The sequence below is a fragment of the Podarcis melisellensis genome, assembly GCF_964234715.1.
Source record: "Podarcis melisellensis genome assembly, chromosome: 11".
Taxonomy (NCBI): domain Eukaryota; kingdom Metazoa; phylum Chordata; class Lepidosauria; order Squamata; family Lacertidae; genus Podarcis; species Podarcis melisellensis.
Window position 1 is genome coordinate 40,097,194 of NC_138543.1, and position 22,058 is coordinate 40,119,251.

The 22,058-nt window shown below is 42.6% G+C and overlaps 1 protein-coding gene across 4 annotated transcripts in view; it reads right to left on the reverse strand.

Annotated features, from left to right (window-relative positions):
- The window catches only part of RAB3C (RAB3C, member RAS oncogene family), a 102,110-nt gene that overhangs the window by 52,455 nt on the left and 27,597 nt on the right, over positions 1-22,058 (reverse strand). For all 4 annotated transcript variants that reach the window (XM_081930005.1, XM_081930004.1, XM_081930003.1 and 1 more), the window contains exon 3: positions 567-685. In XM_081930005.1, coding sequence (XP_081786131.1) covers positions 567-685 — 119 coding nt within the window. The remainder of the gene's footprint in view (positions 1-566; positions 686-22,058) is intronic.

The window sequence follows — 22,058 nt, forward strand, 5'->3', positions numbered from 1 at the left end:
AAACTTAAAAAAATACGATTCAAACATTGATTTTTTTTTTGCTGCTACCAAAATATGCTTAACACAGTCTCTGTTCTGAATACGAATTACACCATCAAGGTATCTCAGTAAACCAACCTTAGAATCATACAACATTCAATGCCTGGTTATCTCGAATATATTCAGAAGTCAAGTACTTCTTGCCAACTTCATTTGTACCCCACAGGAATTACGAAGTAATATACTGACACATTCCCAAACATTCTTAAGCTTAATCACATCAAACCTGGCAATTTATAATGGATTCATTATGTGACCACAGCACAGAGACGGTCACTCAAGTTGGCTTGTAGTGAGTGGGGTTGAAGCTTTTAATGTGAGAATTAGAAACCTGACACTGATATAAAAAAAAAAAATGCAAAATATTCTCAAAATCAAATTCATGATGGCAAGACAGAATTTGTTAGGAAAGTTGCATCAGTTCCTACAGACCAAGTCTCTGAGATATTTCATAATCACAACAGGAATCTGGCTGCCAAATTCACTATCCATATTTCCCATTTGTTTCTACCCCAAATTTGACTTACCAGTCTTGCACAGCATTGAAGGATTCCTCATTGGTGATGTCATACATTAAAATGAAGCCCATTGCACCCCGATAGTAGGCTGTCGTAATTGTCCTATATCTCTCTTGACCGGCTGTGTCCTAAAACAATTAAATATAGACAGTTGTGGCTACAAGTTGTCAAAAGTCTTGTGTTTTGTTTTGTTTTTTTAAAAAACAGCAATCATACTTCCCGCCTAGAAGCACCATTTTGGCAAGTAAGCAGTATAGAAATTATATTTTATATAAATCAGGCGCCTGATTTCATAATGACAGTGAAAATTGGAGATTCAAAGAGTTGTGTAGGCCTGTTTAAGGACCACCACTGCTGTTTGAACTTCTGGTTTACAGCAGTTCAAAGAGCTACAATGGGAAGGAGACATGGTTTCTACTGAATGGAAACCCCCTCGTTGAGCAAGTGGGAGCTCACTTTAAGCTTCCAAATGTTCTTTTGAAGTCCCACTTACCTGCCCCATGTATGACCTCAGTTGTAGGGCACTGGGTGTGGCTCCCCCCCAAATGGCTGCCCTGGGCAAATGAGGAGGTTTGGCCTACAAGTTCAAGGTCTCTGCACCTCATGTCAGTTTACATATACTGTGAACAAACAGCTTTGTGAACCATATGCCTTTATATCAAACCCATTCTCTGTCCCTCCCTCCATTACTTGTGTTCACTCTCAAAAATTGTTACATAGGTATAATAAAGGAAGGAAATTCTCAGCATTACCCATAGTTCTGCAGCTCACATAAAAAAGAAATATTTATTTCATTTCAGTTGGTTGTTGGCACAGGAAATCTTCCTGGTGGATTTTACCCATATGTACTGATCCAGAGAATGTTAACAGGGTGCTTAAGCTTCATTTATTGTGACAGTTGTTAAATAAACCTCAATTCTCTTTGGATTTTTCCCAAACACATTCAAACTCTATAATATTTTGTTTCAAGAAGGATCGCCGTGTTAGTCTGTTGCTGCAAATACCACAGTCCTGTGGCAGCTTAAAGACTAATTTAAGCACAAGTTTTATAAGCAAGATCTATTGTGGCTTTAGTCTTTATGGTGCCCCAAGACTCTCTAAAGCATTTAATATCACTAAAGATGGCTTCAGTTAATAATGTGCTAATATTTCCCTGAACCATCTTTCTGCACAGTTTTTATCCCTTCTGTTGCTTTCATTATGCCTGACTTTTATGCAAATGAAAAGCATGGGATAATCCATTTCCATATTTCATTTACATTTCTTGCTGTAAAACAATGCTAGCGTTCCTCATTAAACTGCAATTTGAGCCTCTATGTAAAAACCAGTTCGTTTATCAATTCAATCTTGCTTGCTCACTGGTCCTAATTTACCCACTGATCAGATTAGCTTTAAATCCAAAATGTAATGGTCTGTCTTTTAGCCCAGAGTCACTTTCTAAGCAAAATCTAACAGAACAAGCCTGACGAATATTGATAAAAACTTGACCTATTGTTCCATGATGGTGTTACCATGGCAATCCATCTTCTTCCTGGATGAACAGGGCGAAATACATAAAGATTTTCAATGGAGCCTTTTCATTTGCTCTAGTACCAGCTAGAAATATATGAAATAATTTCAAGTATGCTTGCACTATGGTGGCTGTTTGACAGATATCCTTTAGTAATGATCCATGCACATCCAGGGTAGTAACAAACACATATTTATAGGCAGACATAATAGTGTTTACTCAAAAGCAAGTCCCACTGTGTTCAGTGGTGATCACTTCCTTCTACAGTGGACATTCGGGTTGCGATCGTGATCCGTGCAGGAGGCATGTTTGCAACCCGCAGTGCTGCGTCTGCACACACGTGGGTTGCGATTCGGTGCTTCTGCACATGCGCAAAGGGTGATTTAATGCACGAGCATCAAAACCCGGAAGTAACCCGTTCTGGTACTTCCAGGTTCGGCGCGGTGTGCAACCCGAAAACGCGTCTGTAACCCGAGGTATGACTGTATATGTGCATTGGATTACGGTCCGGAAAGTCGATCCCATGAATGCTTACTTAGGAGCAAGTTGTCCAAGTTTAATAAACATCACAACCCACCTACTTTCAGCAAACAGAAACAGCACAACAAGACACTGGAGAGACCTGTCAGGAGTAAGCATGGACCAATGGTACCAAATAGTATGGGAAACAGCCTCACTAGAAAAATTAACCAATAAACTGAAACTGACACGGGGACAAATAGAAGATGCCTTCACCCAAATATGGTTCCCCTTTATCACATACACAGCCCAACAAGAATCCACCAACAGCATACGAATCAATATGGCTAACCTGATTCAAAAACACCCACCCACGCCACTCACACATGAAAACAAAGATCACCACAGCCAATCACAAACAAACAACCCTGGGCCAACCCCAACCTCTCTCAACACCAAAGGAACACAAGCGAATAGCAAAGAGAACCTGCACAAACAATGCTGACACAAAACCCCACACATACATTACGTAAAATAGAAACATCGCCACCTGACCCCACCCCCACGGCCCCCTTCACCTCTTCCTAATGTAATGCTAATGTCTCAACAAATGAAACTGACCCGTAGAAAATGTAACTTGAAAAAAGGGACATTGCACATACTTCTGTAAACCAAGAAATCTTTAATAAAAAATACATTTTTTTAAAAAAGAGAGTAAACTAGGTGACACTTGTGTCTCTTCGAACTCTTATGATTCTATGAAATGTGCACAGGACTGTTGCCTTGGTGGGACTGTGAATCCACCTGATTTGCACAGGTTGCCAGATCTGAATCAGCCTGCAATTTGCATGTTTTCTCATGACATTGTCCTAAAATCAGAGCTGGAAGGGGCTGCATTCACATGGCAGTTTATTCTGTTTCCCTGACATTTCCCCATTGATTTCCATATTGTATTTGAGTGATCATGTGACATAAAAGGATTTCTCAAGAAACAAGAGGATAGATGTGTATTGTGGCTACTGTTGTGTGTACATGCCAGTGGTGGGAATGCACTGGATACAGGGTGAAGGGGTGCGTGTGCTGATGTTCCTGCATGCTAAAATAAAGATCCACAGAGAACTAGCTTGTCCATAAGAAGGTCATCCTAAATCCATTCTCCTGGATAAAGTACTTTCACCTGTTTTGTATGGAGGGATAACCAATCATGTGAACCCCCAGCAGTTGGTAGTAGTACATGTAAAATACAGGTTCTGTACTGTGGTACCTCGGGTTACATATGCTTCAGGTTACATACGCTTCAGGTTACACACTCCGTTAACCCAGAAATAGTGCTTCAGATTAAGAACTTTGCTTCAGGATAAGAACAGAAATCGGGCTCCGGTAGTGTGGTGGCAGCAGGAGGCCCCATTAGCTAAAGTGGTGCTTCAGGTTAAGAACGGACCTCTGGAACGAATTAAGTACTTAACCCGAGGTACTACTGTACTAGCCTTTAGCACCATGGGGCATGTGCTCCATGAAGTGCCTGCAAAATGAAAATAAACGAGTAGTTTTTCTTCTCTGCTCCTCCGATCATGCCAGCAACAGCACAAATCCAGCAAAAAACCCAAAGGCCACAAAGTCCCTTTATTTTAACACACAGCATGTTTTGAAGTGAAAAGCATAAGGAAAAAATGGGTTTAATAAAGGAAACAAGATTAGCAAACGCTAGAACTGGCAGTTCTGTATTTTATATTGTTGGGTGCCAGCCCACTCTCTGCCAAGCAGTAGCAATATTCCAGGGGTTCCAGGCACTTACCCAGAGTCTGTGCTCCTTTGGAGAACTGAAGTTGCAGTAGAGACTGTTGTAGCTTTAAGAAATATGCTTTATTCACTTATTTACACCTTCAGCCTGCATGAAGGGAATCCAGATCTTACGGCAGGCTTCCTCAACCTCGGTTTGAGACTACAATTCCCACCATCCCTGACCACTGGTCCTGCTAGCTAGGCATCATGGAAGTTGTAGGCCAAAACCATCGGGAGGGCCCAACTTGAGGAAGCCTGTCTTACAGCATGGTCACCTCAAGTTGGGCTTGTTCCCCATAGCAGTGCAGCACTGGAGTCCAAGGCACCTCTCCCAGCCAACCTTCAGCCAGCCTGCTCAATATGACTCTTTTTTTTTTAATTCCCTTCTTCTTCCCTGCACACCTTGCTAAAGACTCTCTTTTCCTGCCACTTCACACACAGTTACCATGGCAACCTTCTGTCTGCTTAGCCCTAGGCCCAAGATTCCTCTCAGATGGGCCAGCAACACTGTTGGTCATGTCAATGCCTCTATCCTAGACAGGCTTGCCCCCAGGACTGTGGGTGTCTGAGGCTGTGTTTGCTGGCGTGCATGCCATCACATGCGCTTGCCACACTTTTGAGAAGAGGCACGACCAGGTGCCTCCCTCCCACAGGCTCCCTCATTGGAGCCTGGCTCCTCGTTCCAGCAGCAGCTGAACTCTCGAATCAGGCCTGACCTGGGCTCGGAGTGGAGGAGAGGCGTCAGCAGCAGGGTTGCCACCCTTCTCCTGCACTGGGCTACGCACCCAAGGGAGCAGCCAGCTCCCTCACATGCAGCCTCAGCTCTGCTCAGATGGAGAGGAGAGTCGTGGCAGCAGCAGCATCATGTCGGCGCCCCTCTCCTACACCGAGCAGAGAGGAGGAGGAGAGGCAGAGCCAGCTGCGTTGCCACAGTGCCACCTCACTCCTTTACAAGGCTGTGTGTGCAAGGGAGCTGCCAGCTCCCTCCTTCCCAGCTGCAGCTCCACTCCTGGGTCAGGTCTGACCTGGGAGGGGGAGAGGAGGAGGAGTGTTAAGTTGTGGGTGAACATATCAGACGACACAGCGATTCTTCAAACAGCTCTTGTTTATTTACAGGCCCAGAACAGAACTGGGCTGAAGGGTTCAGCCAACCTGCTTATGTAGAGCTCAACTACAAAGCAACAGCAACAACTTTCTGTAACTATCCAATCACTGAACGTCACTTTCAATTCCTTATTTGCATATGTGGACCTGAGTGAAAACTATCTACAGTATCTCCCTGCTGGCCCAGGGTGAGAACTTCAGTACATAACAAGGAGAGCCACAGTAGCGTGTGCGCACGGCCCCGGCACAAAAAATCTTTGGGTGCCTGGCCCCTCCATGGGGACTGTTGTGGGGGCTGGAGCACCCAGGGGCCCCCGTACCAGCACCTATAATCCCAGGTGAGGCCCTGGTTTGGAAAGGAAGCATAGCTTGTCTTTTGCCATGGGCCTGCAATCTTCCCTTCAAAACTCTAAATAAAAACCCTACTGTTTATTAATTTCTAGGGTTTAGCTCCCATCCCTCAATATATAATGGCTTCAAGTCATTGGTTCACCTTGCTTCAGTGATGTCAACTCTGGGACTATGCTGTTTTAAGTCTCAATGCCGTGGGTAGGAAAAGGAGGTTGCAATTATTTTGCATACTTGACTAGTATTGCCTGTCCTTTTTGCATTCCAATGCTATTTAATCCCACTCTTTATAACACTTGTAATTTCTTCCTCTATACCAAATTATATATATGAAGCTGCCAACTGGGGAATAGTCTTTCAAGCATCTTGTGAAGTGCACTCTAGTCCATGAAAGCTTTTGCCATAAAAAAACCAATGCAATTATTATTACAGGAATTCATAACCCCCTTTTAACTTGCAGTGTATTTAAAAATTCTAGAAGGACAATAGCTGCATCTTAACTCAGATATTCTCAATAATCTCCAGAATGATAACTATGGTAGGTCAGATCCACACCGTGGATAAGGGGCACACTTAAACAATTTACTGCCATGCCCCCCCTGCAAAGCATCCTGGGAACTGTAGCTAAGGGTGCTGGGAATTATAGCTCTGTGATGGGGTCTCCTAACAGGCCTCAGCACCTTTCACAAACTAGTTTCCAGGATTCTTTGTGGGAAGCCAGGACTGCTCAAGTGGCACAAGAGTGCTTTATAATGCATAGTGTGGGTGTGTGACCCTATTGTAGGAAAAATATTTAAAAGTTTTGTGGCATTTTAAAGAAGAACGAGTTTATTCCAGAATGAGAACTCATAGTTTCAAAAGTATATACCCTGTGGCTCATTCCACAATAAACATATTAATCTTTAGGATCACAGAATCATAGAATTGTAGAGTTGGAAGGGACCATCTAGTCCATGGGTAGGCAAACTAAGGCCCGGGGGCTGGATCCGGCCCAATCGCCTTCTAAATCCAGCCTGCGGACGGTCCGGGAATCAGCTTGTTTTTACATGAGTAGAATGTGTCCTTTTATTTAAAATGCATCTCTGGGTTATTTGTGGGGCATAGGAATTCCTTCATTAAAAAAAAAAAAATAGTCCGACCCCCCCATAAGGTCTGAGGGACAGTGGACCGGCCCCCTGCTGAAAAAGTTTGCTGACCCCTGTCCAAACCCCTTGCAATGCAGGAATCTCTTTGTCCACCATGGGGCCTGAACCCACAACCCTGAGGTCCTTATTAGTCTTGAGAATAAAAATGCCGTCATCTGTGAAATGTGAAGTTGGTCCTGGAAGGTCATGCTTAAAATGTTGCTTTGCTCAGTTTTAACTGTAGAATTCTCTCCCTTCCTCCCTTCTTTTTTACCTCCTCCCCGCAAAGGTTATTATGTCCTATAAGAGAGCCAACATCCAATGAGTGCACCGCTCTTGTTGTTTGGCTTTGGTGACCTCAAAAGGTTCTTGCAATTTGATGGGAGTTTCTAATATTGGCTCTTCCGCCTGCAGAACACTTGATAACCCAAAAATAGATGTGTTCCTGCCATACAGGAGGGCTGGGGTTTTATTTTCCTTCACAGATGTGCTGAATGCCTTTGGTTTTCTCGCCTGATCTCTCACCTTCTCCTCAAAGTAAGTCTGGCAGGGGCTCAGCTTCCCTTCCGTGAGGCAATTTTAGCAGCTGCTCCAGACTTTGTGTTAAGAAAATAAAATAAAAGAGGATGGGCATAATTAATGATATAATTGCATGGGGGGACCAGGAAGCAATATAATGAGGATGCCCAGGGGTACTCAGGCACAATGGTCAAGGGTGCTGCTACTGTTACCTTCTCTCCCTCTGCCTAATGATACAGCCAAACCAGAATGTTGTCTGGAAATTCTTGGTTTACAAAGGTCAATGGAAAGGCTCAAAGTGGATCCTTAACTAGGTATTCTCCAAATGCTGGATCTCTCTGAAGTCAATGTCACAGCTTCTGTTAATTTCTAAAGAACTGGCATTTGGAGTGTGTGAAAATTGAGAAAGGGTGAAAATTCATAACGTGACTCGACCGAATACTGCATGGGGTAAATGGCCATGATAGCAGTCCTGAAATATCTGAAGGACTGTCATGGGGAAGATGGATCAGACTTGTTGATCCAGAAGGCAGGAGGCCAGGACTAAAACAAACGGGCAGAAATTCCAATGGAGGTGCTTTGGGCTAATCATTTTGAAACACTTCCTAGTAGTAAGAACTATTCAACATGGTAAGAGCGATTATATCATTGTTTCTCAAACTCAGGTCTCCAGCTGTTGTTGGACTACAACTCCCATCCTCCCTGACCGCTGGTCCTGCTAGCTAGGGATGAATGGGAGTTGTAGTCCAAGAGCAGCTAGAGACCCAAGTTTGAGAAATCCTGTATTGAACAAACTGCCTCAGAATACAGGATGGGGGAGAAAGTAGCTCAGTTTTCTTTTTAATATGAACTTCCTTAATTCATAGTTCAAAACTGTGTACATGGTAACATGAGCACAAAATGTCTACTGATCTATTTATTTTAAGCTACAAATGAATGAGGAAATGGGGCAAACTGAATTTAAGAATGGATAAATGAGGAAATGGAGAAAAACTGAAATTGATAGATTCATCTATCCCAAGAGAGAAGGTGGTTGGCTGTCCTTCTCAGGAGGAACTTAACCAGAATCTGAGTGGTCATCTGTCAGGGATGCTGAGTTTGAATCCTGCACTGCTTTGGACTAGATAACCTCCAAGATCTCTTCCAATTTAACCCCCCTCCCCGATACTAGGTTATTTGGAGAAGCTACAAGCTCTGAAAGTATTTTTATCCAAGCCAGAAATGACACAAACGTTTAATTATATTTTTTCAGATAATTGCTAGTATAATTTGAATTCTGATGACATGTTAGCTATGGACATGCCGACATTTTTGTCACATGCATTATATTTCAGTTATCTTAGCTGTAATGTTCCTATTTTCTGCCCCATTTTGTGAGTCAGAAAAGCAGAAAACCTCACTGAATCATTCCCTTAAAATTTTTTCGACACTGCAGCAAATACATGGAATATTAAAGAAGTTGTTAGTGTATAGTAAGCTATAAATCATTCATTCAATGGTTATTATGATTCATCCAATAATGATGCTCTGGTGGTTTAAGCAACGTGTTTTGAGAAACGAACTTGGTTTGTCAGGTACAGATATTAACTTTGGCAGAGACACCTCTTCCTCCTTAAGCCTAAGTCCTTACTAATAATCAAATGATGTAGATATGACTCCTTGTGTGTCGCTGTGTCAAGAAGACAATCCATTCGTCCAGATTTGCCTTACCGATCTATTCTCAAATTATTCATTGGCCTGTATGCATGTGTAATCTGTACATCTTCCATTACTCTTCTGGCCTCAAATATTTCACACCATGTCACCTTCAGGATCAATGAAGATGTGTGCCATCGTTAATGGCTGGATAGGCTGCAGTTGTGGTTTTGGCTTGTAACATAGGGACACTTGCAGTGCAGAAAAACAGAAATGGCATCCATGTATAGCAGCAAGTTCCGTCCTTATACTCAAACACAAGAACAGGATGGAGCACAAGTCGCCGGAGGCTCCATTTATGTCTGAGAATGGATATGGAAGGAGGTCCAGGCAGGGACCTTTATCTGCCTCCAATCCACTGCTACCTACTGTTGCCTTCAGTAAACTATCACTTCCAATCCGTTTCCAGGCCCAACTGAAAATGCTAGTCTCAGGTCATTTATAAAAAGGTAAAGGGACCCCTGACCATTAGGTCCAGTCGTGGCCGACTCTGGGGTTGCGGAGCTCATCTCGCTTTATTGGCCGAGGGAGCCAGTGTACAGCTTTTGGTTATGTGGCCAACATGACTAAGCCACTTCTGGCGAACCAGAGCAGAGCACTGAAACGCTGTTTACCTTCCCTCCGGAACGGTACCTATTTATCTACTTGCACTTTGACATGCTTTCGAACCGCTAGGTTGGTAGGAGCAGGGACCGAGCAATAGGAGCTCACCCGGTCGCGGGGATTTGAACTGCCGACCTTCTGATTAAGAAGCCCTAGGCTCAGTGGTTTAACCTAGGGCAGGTTAAAACCATTTAAAGTTACAATATTCACAGTTTAAAAGAAATCAGTCGCAAGATTATGGTGGGTCCTAAAAACATATATTTTAGATGTCAAAGGCCAGGATACAGAGACATGTCTTCAGTATAATGCCATACAATGAAGATGCCAGAAGCATCTCTATGGGGAGGGAATCCTGCTACTCAGAGGCTGCTAGAGATAATTCCTTCCCCCGGGCTGCCACTCTCCCCTCCCAAAGTGAGGGTGGTAGAATTACCAACAGGTAGTTTGTACGGCTTATTAACAAAACCATAGGCTTCTAGCAACCCCAGAAAAATAGTCACATGTGGATTGAGATCACAGATCCCATTCTACCCACCCTAAATATCACAACTGAATGTGGGTTTAGGCACACACAGCATGGGGAGACACCTCCAATGTATCAATGGCCTTTCCTGCTCAAGTAGGAGGATGTCTCCACCCGCCATTTTCTCATGTTCATTTGCTCACTGAAATCTCGGCATTGACACTTCTGTATGAATGAATGTGGAACTGACAGAAACCACCATTTCATGAATGAGTAGCAGACTTCTCCAAGGCCCAAATATTTCTTTTCAGAGGGCACCGTAACTGGCAAGGTGACAAATTTTCTCTCAGGAATTCAGGTGTGCCGAGTTGGCACACAGGTCTGCCAAACTGGCATGACACCAAACAGATGTGTTTTATTGAAATACGTTGATAAAATTTCCCCTTGTGTGACTACAAACATGCTTCTTTTGACAGCAAGCAGGCATATTTCTCAAGCCTAGTTTTCTCTGATAAGAGAAAAGGTTGTGCATTTACAGTACTGATGTTCTTCTTATCAGTCTAAAGCAGCAAGTGCAGCAAAGGATTGTGGGATATGAATTATAAGTTTGCTATTTTTAAAAAAGGAAGCAGAAGCCTGTTAAAGGGACGTTTTATGGTTCTCTTGCTCAGGTAATTGCATTATAACTGAACCTGTTCTTTCCGACTTTTTTTTTGCACAGAAATGAGTTCTCTGGATTGTCTCCCCATTGTGAATTGTGAGATAGATATAGTTTCTGCAGTAGTTAATTCTGAAACATGTAAAGGAAATTGTGCATGGGATTGAAAAATAGAAAGAGATATGCAAAACTAGGGAAGAAAGAGGAAAATGTGGGGGACGGGACTAATAATGGAGGACGTTGTGCTTACATTTATGCTTACTGATATTAAAGAGCAAGCTAGGCATTTGATGGAATGGAAGGTCTAGATCACAAATGAAAATCTGAAAAGTGGTGAGGAGAGGGTGTGATTTAGAGCAGGGCTGGCTAATCTGTGACCCTAGATGTTGCTGGATGACAATTTACATCACTCTGACCATTGGCCATGCCGGCTAGGGCAGAAGGGACATAGTTAAGGATGGGTTAACCTTACGTTCTCTCCTTTTTGGCCAAGGCACAATCTGACCCCCTCCTTTGGTAATCCTCACAGAACTCTAGCCCAATGGTTGCCATTAATTTGATGTTGAATTGATTTTAGAATGAATTGATTTTAGAATGCTGTGTTACTTTTATTCCTGTTAGTCGCTCTGAGCCTGGCTTTGGCTGGGGAGGGCGGGATATAAATTAAAAATTATTATTATTTTCTCATTTTTACAATCTTAAATTCAATTCTCCACATCAGACTGTGATTTAAAAAGCACACACACAACAAAACATCATTAAAAAATCAGCATTTTAGTTCACATTCCTCCTAATGTAAACAGCTTTGTTTGCAATTCTGCCCAATAGGCATTTTGCAAAGCAATTTCCTCTAACTTAATGCAATTGTCACTAGTTACGTGCATTTTTGTACACAATGCTTAGCTGGAGAACGGTATCACAAAATTTGGAGAATGTGAAATCTTGAAGGGTGGTTATGTGTTAGCTCAGACAGAGTTTTTTAAAATGCAATTTAAGTAGCCTCTCTTTTAAATGTGAACTGAATTGATTTCGCCCCATCCGTTGTAGTTCAGCAACATCTGGAGGGCCACAGGGTAGAGTCACCCCTGCTTTAGAAGGTAAGTGAACAGGCTAGGAGAGCTCAGCCCTTCCTCACCTGCCACTTCTTAATTACCGTATTTTTTGCTCTATAAGACGCACCAGACCACAAGGCGCACCTAGTTTTTGGAGGAGGAAAACAAGAAAAAAAATATTCTGAATCTCAGAAGCCAGAACAACAAGAGGGATCGCTGCACAGTATAAGCAGCAATCCCTCTTGCTGTTCTGGCTTCTGGGATAGCTGTGCAGCATTTGCTCCATAAGACGCACACACATTTCCCCTTACTTTTTAGAAGGGAAAAAGTGGGTCTTATAGAGCAAAAAATACGGCATTTCCCTTTTCTTAACCATGTTTGCAGCAGCTAGGAGAAGAATGGGTAAGGAGAAGCAGTGGGCAGATGAGGATTAAGAACCCCTTCATTGCTCTCAAAATCGTGACAGTGGAGACTTGGGTTCCCAGACATCAGTCTCTGCTGAACATCTGGTTTGTGGGGAATGGCGCTGGAAATGGCACGAGGTGAAAACTGCACAAAGTATGAGTAGGATATACCAGAAAGAGAAACATGGAGATGGTTTCTATGAGGACATATGTTTAGAAATGGAGCTTGGAATTCAGAGCTGACTCTCTTCTCACGGCAGTTTTCAAAAACACCAGGCCTTGATGAGTTGAACATTTGTCTGCAGTCAGCTTGTGGGTGAAATTCATCTATCTAAGGTTAGCCTTCAGCATATGCTTGTGTGTTTGGCTACAGCTCCATCCCCTGACTGTGCTTCTGTTTCCTACAAAGCTGTCCAGATGTTGTTTCTTTGGATATAATGCGTTATCTAGAAACACATTGATGTAAAATTGCATTATCACTCCTTTGATCTTAGGGTTTTATTTTTTATTGTGTTGTGTGTGTTTTTTAACGGAAGGATCATTTTGTTCATAATCTGATTATGGCATATGTTCCCCTGCTCAGGAAATTAATGTGAATTATGGACCTACTAGTCAGATTTATGAGGTAGGTCAGTTGGTTATTCAGCTTATCTCTTTGATTTAGTTTAAGGGTGAGTTATGGGACAAAGTCCTGTGTTCACAGAACGTTCAGACACATGACTGGCGGTGGGAATGCTGTGCATGTGAGGAGACTCAGATGGAGGGCTTTGCATGCAACCAGCTGGACTTTCATCTCTCCTTCCCTCTCCCTCCTGCACCCCACTTCTAAAAGTTCCTCATATTTAAGGAACATGTATGATAGATGCGGGGTGGAGTGTTTGTCAGCACACGATTCCTATTGAGAAGAGATGACTTAAAAGAAAGGCATATGGAGAGTGATCTGTAGCTAGCAAGGGGCAGCAAGAGATGATTCTCCTAGTTTTTCAGACCATTGTGGAGGTCTAACATAGAAGCCTTTACAAGTATCAAGTACTAGTTCCTCAGACTTATTGGTGCAATACAGGGCTCAACCAAATTGATCATTTGTCAGCCTTTTCACCCACTTCAGAATCAACCGTTCTGTTTCAACTATATTTCAGGGCTTAGGTGAAATTCTTATAGGGAAAGGGTATTGGAATGACCACCATTTTGTTTTTTCTTAGAAAGCCCTGTTCTAAGCTGCCTTTTGAATCTTGGGAAATTCAGTTTAAAAAAGGGGCTGCCTCTTTGCCATTCACCAGGGACTGCCATTATACTGGATGGCAGCTGAATATATAAAGAGTGTGAACAATATTTCTCAAGTAGCTCATTTTATTGGTGAAGAATTAAATCCCCCTCCAAATAGAGGGCAGTGGTTGAAAGAGGTTTCTGAAACGCACAGTCACAGCAGGACATTCTAGGCAACACTATTTTTAAATGTGGTGAACTAGGTAAGATTCCTTTTCACATTTGGATTTCCTTTCTTTTTAAAATGAGAATGTCTTGCAAAAACCTAAAGGAGAAGCTTTATTTGAAAGCAGGCTCAAAGGTTTAAAAGGCGGGCCGTGGCATCTTTATCGGTGGTGGTGGAGGAAATCAGATGTTAAACGTGGAGTCCTGTAATCAGGAGAAAGAACTACTGAGTCTAATGGGACTTCATCTTAAGTAAACTTGGTGATGATTCAGCAAAAGAGGGAAGTGAGGAACAATTTTATGAAAAGGTATCTCCTTGAATTACTGGGTGTGTTTCAAGAACTGTTTGCCAAATAAGCTGTTTCTCACCAACTCTAGTACAACGAAGCTTTATTGATGGCTGGACTCCTGGTAGTTCCCTTCTTTGGCCAGGCCTGGGTGGCAGTTCAGGGGCAGAATCCCCATTTGAAATCCCATAGGGTTTTTTCTTTATGATCTAATGAAGACTCAAGTCCATTAAGGAATGGGCAACATCTTCTCCCAACTGTTGGAGCTGGTTACATGATTCTCTTGACTATGATTAGAAGCCAGGATGAAAGGAACTGTCAGTTTTGATTCTATCAGTTCCTCATTTTTACAATCTTAAATGCAGCTCCCCACATTTCCAATGCAATTTGAGAATCCTTTTTTTAAAAAAAATATCCTCATGGAAATTCAGCAGCATTTTAGTGCCAATTTCCCCTGATAAACAAGTTTTTGTATGCAATTTTTCACTAAGGTGCATACTTTTGCCCACAATTTCTCCAAATAGAATACATTTTTGTATGTTTGTTTTTACAAGTACATTAATGTTTATGTAAACTTTCACTTGATTTTTTTTTAAAAGAGCATTTTTTTAGAGAAGTGCATCACAAAATTCAGCTAATTGCAAATTTCAAAGAGTGGCTGTGCTTTGATTCTCATATCATTTCAGAAAGTGTGGATTTGAAAGATTTGGTTTTAAGTGCGTACTGAATTGGATTTCTCTTCCACTATTAACTAGGAGGCTTCCCAAATCCAGAATACAGGGAACATTATGGGACAACCTGGTGAAGGGTAGATAAGAAAGGGAAATAATAATGACAGCCGCAGCCATTAAACGTAAGCTGCCAATTGCCCATCAACATTTGCTGTCATTTTATATGGCACCATCAGCAAGGGAGACTCACAATGATGGACCATATGCAGCCCGCGAATGAAAACATGCCCTTGCAAAATATAGGCAAATTATTAATGGATTGCTTTATGCTTTGCAAATGAATATAATAAACAGCTCTTTCCCTTCAAAGTCCTTTTAATGTATGCAGCCAATTTCGCCTCCTAATAAAATAGAACAGAAAATTATTCTAGCTACAGTCTTTATCGAGGCAACACTTTCATTGCCATCGAAAAGAATTATCTGAAGTTAAGAATGGTAATCAATTCAATAGTGCATTTCAGTGATGATGAAGACAATTTTTCTCTCTCTCCTTGCATTCAGTCTTTTTAAATTTACATTTTTTTCAAATTAATTCCACTAGAAAGCTACTATTCAATAAATTTCATTTTAAAGATACCTAAGCTCTCAGGAGCCTCCTCAGGCAGGTGGATAAAGGCAACAATCACAATTTTAGTGGAAGACTGTAGTGGCAGGGTATATGCTTTGTATACAAAAATCCCCAGCTTAAATCCCTAAAATCTACAGGTGCCACATACCATAATACCCGCTCAACACTTGTAAGAACTCAGTTGTTTAGTGCGACAGAGCTTGCCCTTTGGAACTCTCTGCCTATTGAGATCAAGCAGGTCCCTTCACTGTACTCTTTTCGGCACCTGCTAAAAACATTATTGTTTAGACAAGTCTATCCAGATGCTTATAAAGATGAGGCAGTTTTAATCTGTTTTAGTATTTTAACTTTTGTATGTTTTAAAGTATGGCTGTGATCTCTCCCCTCCCCCCCCCCGATTATATTGTTGTATCTTTTTTTGTAAATCGCTTTGAGCTTGTTGGTTTCATTTTCACTATAAATAAGTGCGTACATTTCATGAATTAATTAATTATTTTTTTTAAATAAAAAAAACAGCTGCAGGTAGGGACTTGGGAAAATACTTATATTTGAAACTCTGGAGACTTGCTGTCAAGTTAGTAGACCACAGATTGGGCTAAAAGAATGAATGGTCTAAGGCAGACTCCCCTGTTCCTTTGATGCACCCATAATTAAGTACCAAGAAAGTATAGGTAACTCGTAGCCTACGTGCATTTAACGTAGCGGATTCAGCTTTACAAGCTTGGCAATTTAAAAAAAAAAATGAAAAGGGAGTGGGAAGGGGGCAGTAAACCAAGAAAAAAGACTTTGGGAATCCCATCCCCCCTTGAATACAATGTGTTTTGACCACATGTTATCTTGGCTTTACACACCCTGGAATGAAAACCCGATGTAAGTTGAGAGTCGCCTGTATCCATACCCCACAAGTATGCCAGAAAAAAGGGGCACCCCATTTTCTTGTACAAGAGCACAATTGCCCTTTTGGGTGCCATGATCTTGCACAAATTTGCACTGAGATCTCACCTCGGGGTGTGGGAAGCAATTGTGGGGAGGTCGCAACCCCCCCCCCAAAGCACATCTTTTGGGCTCCGTGATCTTGCACAGGTCATGTGACTCACACAGGAGGATGAGCAGGAAGACACATATCCCAGATTTGGGACTCCAGATGTTGGTGTGCCTGCTGTATCTGCATCAATCAGGATCTTAGTGGCAACAACAGGTCACCTCCTCCATTTCAGTGCTGTTTACACTCTAAGATGAAAAGTACATAAATGATGTTTTGGTGATAATTCTAATGGAAGAAGCCCATGGCTTCCAGCCTTTGCAAAACACCTCCAGGATCCACCTTACAAATCACATTAGCATGGAGGAGGTCATTTAAATGGCACTGATAAGAAGCTACATTCTATTTAGATTCAAACTGGTCCATGATGTAGCCAGCCCCGTTCAGTCAACCCTGACTAACAGCAGCTTGCTGAGATCTTTGGCAGATGTTGGACCCTGAAGGCCTGTTTGCACTTGCAGAAAGGGCCAGCAAGCAGATGCTTAAGTTGCTCACATCCCCACTTCTGGGGCATTTGGGGGTGATGTGCGAAAACGGAATTTACACTTTTGCTCTATGGCGAGAGACTTGGGTTTAGGGATGGGGAGAAAATTGTTAACTTCACGCTTCAATGCAAAAGTATCAATTTCACACTTTGACTGGAGCAAACCGAAGTACAATTTTTTGTGATGAAAATAACATACAAAACTACATTATATTAGAAAACCTTTCATGCAAAAATACATATATTATTATTATTACAGTGGTACCTCAGGTTACAGACGCTTCAGGTTACACACTCCGCTAACCCAGAAATAGTACCTTGGGTTAAGAACTTCACTTCAGGATGAGAACAGAAATCATGCTCCGGCGGCAACGGGAGGTCCCATTAGCTAAAGTGGTACCTCAGGTTAAGAACAGTTTCAGTTTAAGAACAGACCTCCAGAACGAATTAAGTTCTTAACCCGAGGTACCACTGTATTTGATTTCTTATCCACCCAGAAAATCAAGGCTACCTTTAGCTTAAGAATCTGAGTCATGTAAAGCTTATATCCTACCAGGGTACTCTTAATAAAGCCATGCAAATGGGTTGTGTAGTGTTGTCAGCTGCATCTAGCTCTAGATAGGATGGATGGAGATGCAACTGCTGCCTCATGTGGCTAACCGTGATGGATATGATGGCCACAGTTAGAGAAAGCATGATGCTTCTGAACACCAGTTGTTGGCAACTACAGGAAGGGAGAATGCTGTTGTCCTCAGGCCTGGTTTATAGGCTTCCCACTGCCATCCAGCTGGCCGCTGTGAGAACAGGATGCTGAAACTAGATGGGCCACTGATCCAGCAGCCTCATCTTATGTTCTTACGTGCTTGTTTCTTCCATTTTAGTTCACCTGTCTGTAGCCCTGGGGAGAAGAAATGCTGCTGTCTCCAAACTATTCCTCTTCCATTTGCCTTTCTTCAAAGCAAGAAGGCTTGAGAAATGTCACTCCATTCCCCATGCCCCTCAATTTCGCCAGGCTCAAATAGCTGCTTTCCTCTTTAGTTCAAAACATTGCATCCAATTTGTTGCTGCATTTTTTTTTGCACCCAATTTAAAAACTCGTAGATGTGAAAACGACTCAATCAATCAAAGCCTTAAAAATAAGCAGCGTATTGATTAAGAACACGGAAAGACTTTCAGCATAATCCACAAAACCCGGAATGAGTAATTGAACTGGGGCCTTTCCTTTGACCTTGTTTAAGCAGAGACTAATGTTGTCATTTGCCGCGGAGAATGTCAGGACTGCAAAATTCAGAGAGTGCTGCTCAAAATATTCCGGATTTTGGTTCAGAGTGATCATGCTGCCTTTCTTTTGATGATCTAGTCATTTCAATGCTCTTGGATTGTAAAGTAAATTAGCAAGGGTAATTCCCTGGTGAAATACTCTCTTCCCCCCGCAACTTGGCTTTCCTCCCATACTACTTTGGTGAGAGTTCTGCTTGTTTGCCAGCTCGGACAAAAATCTTTTAAGAAAATATCTGAACCAAACTTTGAAAGAAATGCAAAACTGCCAAGCTCCACCTCATCCCAAAACAATCTTTCTTGAGGTATTTTCCAGTGGGGGAATTTCCAGTTGACGACTATAAGCTAGAAAGCTAACTCATACGTGACCTGGATTTTACCATTCCATTCACACAACAGACCCAGCTTTCTAAGGCCCTTGAAATGTGGAATAAATATTAGGAAAGAAACTCTCAGAATATGATGATCATTTCCCCTGTGTTTCTTCAGGACAGATATCCCTGTCATAATGTGTGTATCTGGGTCTGAAAAGACAGTCAAAAGATCTACTACTGTGGAACAAAGTTTGCCCCTGAATTGTTGCTGGAAGCTGGGGAAGAACAACCCCCACTTCAGAGCTCCAATTCCTCTAAAAAGCAATACTGAGGAAACTGCTTGCTCCACATCAGACCACTGGTCCAACTAGCTCAGGACTGTCAAAAGTAGGAGTCAGCAATGTGGTGCCCATGGTCTCAGTGGCTCCATTGAGGTCTTTTTCTGGTGTTCATGATTCTTCCAAGGAACACTCACTGACCCCTTAAGTCTTGAGGGTGGAGTTATCTTTTCTTTTGAGATGTACAGAGGGCTTATGGGGGAAGCAGGAAGTTTCTCTGTTCTAAACCCACACATGCCCTGGCAGATTTCTAAGAATGGTTTAGGGTCCTTCTATCTGAGATCATTTTAAGTGGAGATGCCCAGCCAAACTTTGATCTTCTCCAAGCATGAACTCTATGCACTCCCCTTTATTCTGCATCCAGTGTGTTCCCATGGATGGTTTGGTAAGTGGTGTGCACATGGCATTTGCCACAACCCACATCTAGCCTGTCATTTCTTATGACAGGCTGCGCTTCCCCCTAAACCAGCTTCGATCCAAGATTAGAAATAGAATGACCTAGTTGTGTTCTAAACTGGGAATGTGTCAGTCTTCATCATCATTTAGTCTTGGGAAGTATTCACATTTAACTTAAGACGAAAACATTGCTATTATTTATTGATGCTATCTTTAAACGCTCAAGAATGAATCTGTCAAAAATCCCTTTCCAAAGCTTTCTTCAAAAAGAAGCACACATCATTGCTCGGGATGGGAAACCTTGCCACAAAATGAGATACAGATGGGATTACTACTCGATTTAGCCACCAAGGAAATTTAGCCATCTGCAGGTAAGACTAGGAGAGTGCCTGGCCTGGACAGCTGCTGGCAGTCAGTGTTGACAATTCTCAGCTGGACAGGCCAGCGCCAGTCTGACACTGTATAAGCCAGCTTCCTATTCTGTTCTTATGTACAGAATAGTGGGAGTGTCTGAGAGGGAAGGCGGGGAGCAAGAAGGCTGTGACTATTGTCATAAGCAATACTAAAATTCAATAAAATGTCAGCATGAATATTTTTCCTTTATAAAGCCACCTTCGTATATGGTCAATTAACTGATGGCATCGTTTGTAGGACACTGCACTGCTTGGAACCAGCCGCAACAATTATTTTCAAGGGTAAGCAGGGTAAACAATTGATTTCACGATGGTGTGACACAGTAAGTAGTTTCATGTTTTCCACGGGTAGAGCGGAAACTGTGTCCTAGATACTCACTATTGAACACTTGCAGATCTATCCAAATCCAGCATGTTTGCAATAACTCTTAATTAGAAAGAAAGAAACTCTAAATCACCGACCAACCAATGCAGCTTTCATTGTGAGAGTCAAAGCTACGGTATTAAAAGCAGGAATTGTTCCTTAGGTCTCTAGGTCCCTTGAGCGCTGAATCTGTTCTGTCTACTTGTGTGCCCTGATCATCAAGAAATGCTAAACACAATGGGACTTACTTCTGAGTAAGCATGCCTAGGATTGCACAGTTAGCTGCCGACGCGTATGTCATTATTTGTACAGCAGAGGTTTCAAAGGACCAAGGTGGAAAGCATCCAAGTCTCGAAGCTATAAAAGGCAAGCATGTAGCAACTCACAGTATCTATCCTGTTCACTAAAAAGAACAAACCCTAAAACTGTGATGTTGTGATGGGCTGACATCTCCCATTGGCATGCTACCCAGATCGGGGGGGGGGGGGTAGCTTGGAAGGAAATGATCCAGAGAAGACCTGCATAATTTATCAGTGTTTAATCTGAAATGGGTTTTCTCCTGCAGACTTGCTCCAGTTTCAGCTTGTTCCGTTTGTAGTTCTTTTAGCTTCCTTTGATTTCCAAAATCTACCCCTTGGAGACAGCAGGGATTTCCTAATGCTAACTAAGCAGCAGCATTTCAGAGTGCATTACTGATAGGGCAAACTAGCACAGCACGCTAGCTGCCAATTCAAATGGAGAAAAACAACACGGCTGATTGAAAAAGTAGCTGGCTGAGGATACAACACACTCTGGCCTTTTTCTTGATTTCCCCAACTTTTAAGTAGGAGAGAGGGGAACCCAGAGATTTCCAATGCAAGAGTCAAATGTCCTTGATACATATTACATCAGGCTTTCCCAATCTGAGGTGCACCCAGACATGAGCAGCGCTGGCCTGCCCATGAGGTGGACTGAAGTGGTGGCAGAATCCTACCAGGAGGTGTTGCCATGGGGACCCTGCCTGCCGCTGCTGCCGCATCAGTCACATAACGACCATGGCTTCTGGCAAAGTGGGAGCAGCTACAATCACAGTACCCTTCTTTGGCAATCACACAGCGTCCCCGGACGTTTCACTGTCTATTGATCCCTGTGCCACCACTTTATTTCTCGCTGCCACCACCCAGGCCCTACGTGGTACAATAGTGAGTCCAGTCAGGGTTAAAATGGAACATAAACTTCTGTTTATTTATTGCAGTTTAACAAGTGTGTGGTTTCATAAATGGTATCGGTCAATTACAATCATGGAGTGCCTATCCAGACGTATAACTTCCGCTACCTGCTCTCACTCACTAAACCACTTCTCAGATATTTACTTGTCTTCCTAGCCCCTAACTGATCCTGACTCAGCTTATTTCGCTACACTAACTCAACCTACCCACAGACTCTATCCCAGTTCACTCCCACCCCAACCAACCTCCCAACGAACTCTTACCTTCGCCCCTCCTAGAGCTGGTTTTATAGTCCCTCTAACTCCACCCCCCTGAGTTCTGATTGGGTAACTTGTTTAACTATTTCACCTCCAGCACTCTCATATGTTAACGTCACACCTTGTAAGTGAGTCTTTGGCCTGGGGGTGAAAAGCAGTACTTTCACATTTTGCCTCAGGCGGCAAAACAGGATGGGCTGCCCCTGAATGTGGGAAATATTTCATTAGCTTTACATATTACCTGTACTGTTGTATTGTGGAACAGATGCTTTTTGAGTGATATACCAGCATGCCACCACACCAGTGGCTGCAGTATGACACAATGACCGTCACTGGACAATTTACTACTCCTGCCATCCCTGACTGTCGGCCATGTTGGCTGGGACTGATGAGAGTTGGACTCCAACAACACCTGGACCTTTTGTCAGCCTATGCATGGTCACCAGTGGGCTGACAACCCAGGGGGTTTGTGTGTGTCCTCTCCCACCTGTATGAACGGGTGCATCATACTTGGCACGGGCTGTTGGTCCCACAGCTGTTACACTTTACGAAATCACAGCAGCTTCAAAAATAGCTGCTTATAAACCTATTTCATTTATAAATACACTTGCACTTTGTTCTACAGGAAAGAGATTCCGCTTAGGTCTGATATCCAAGCATTATTGTGAA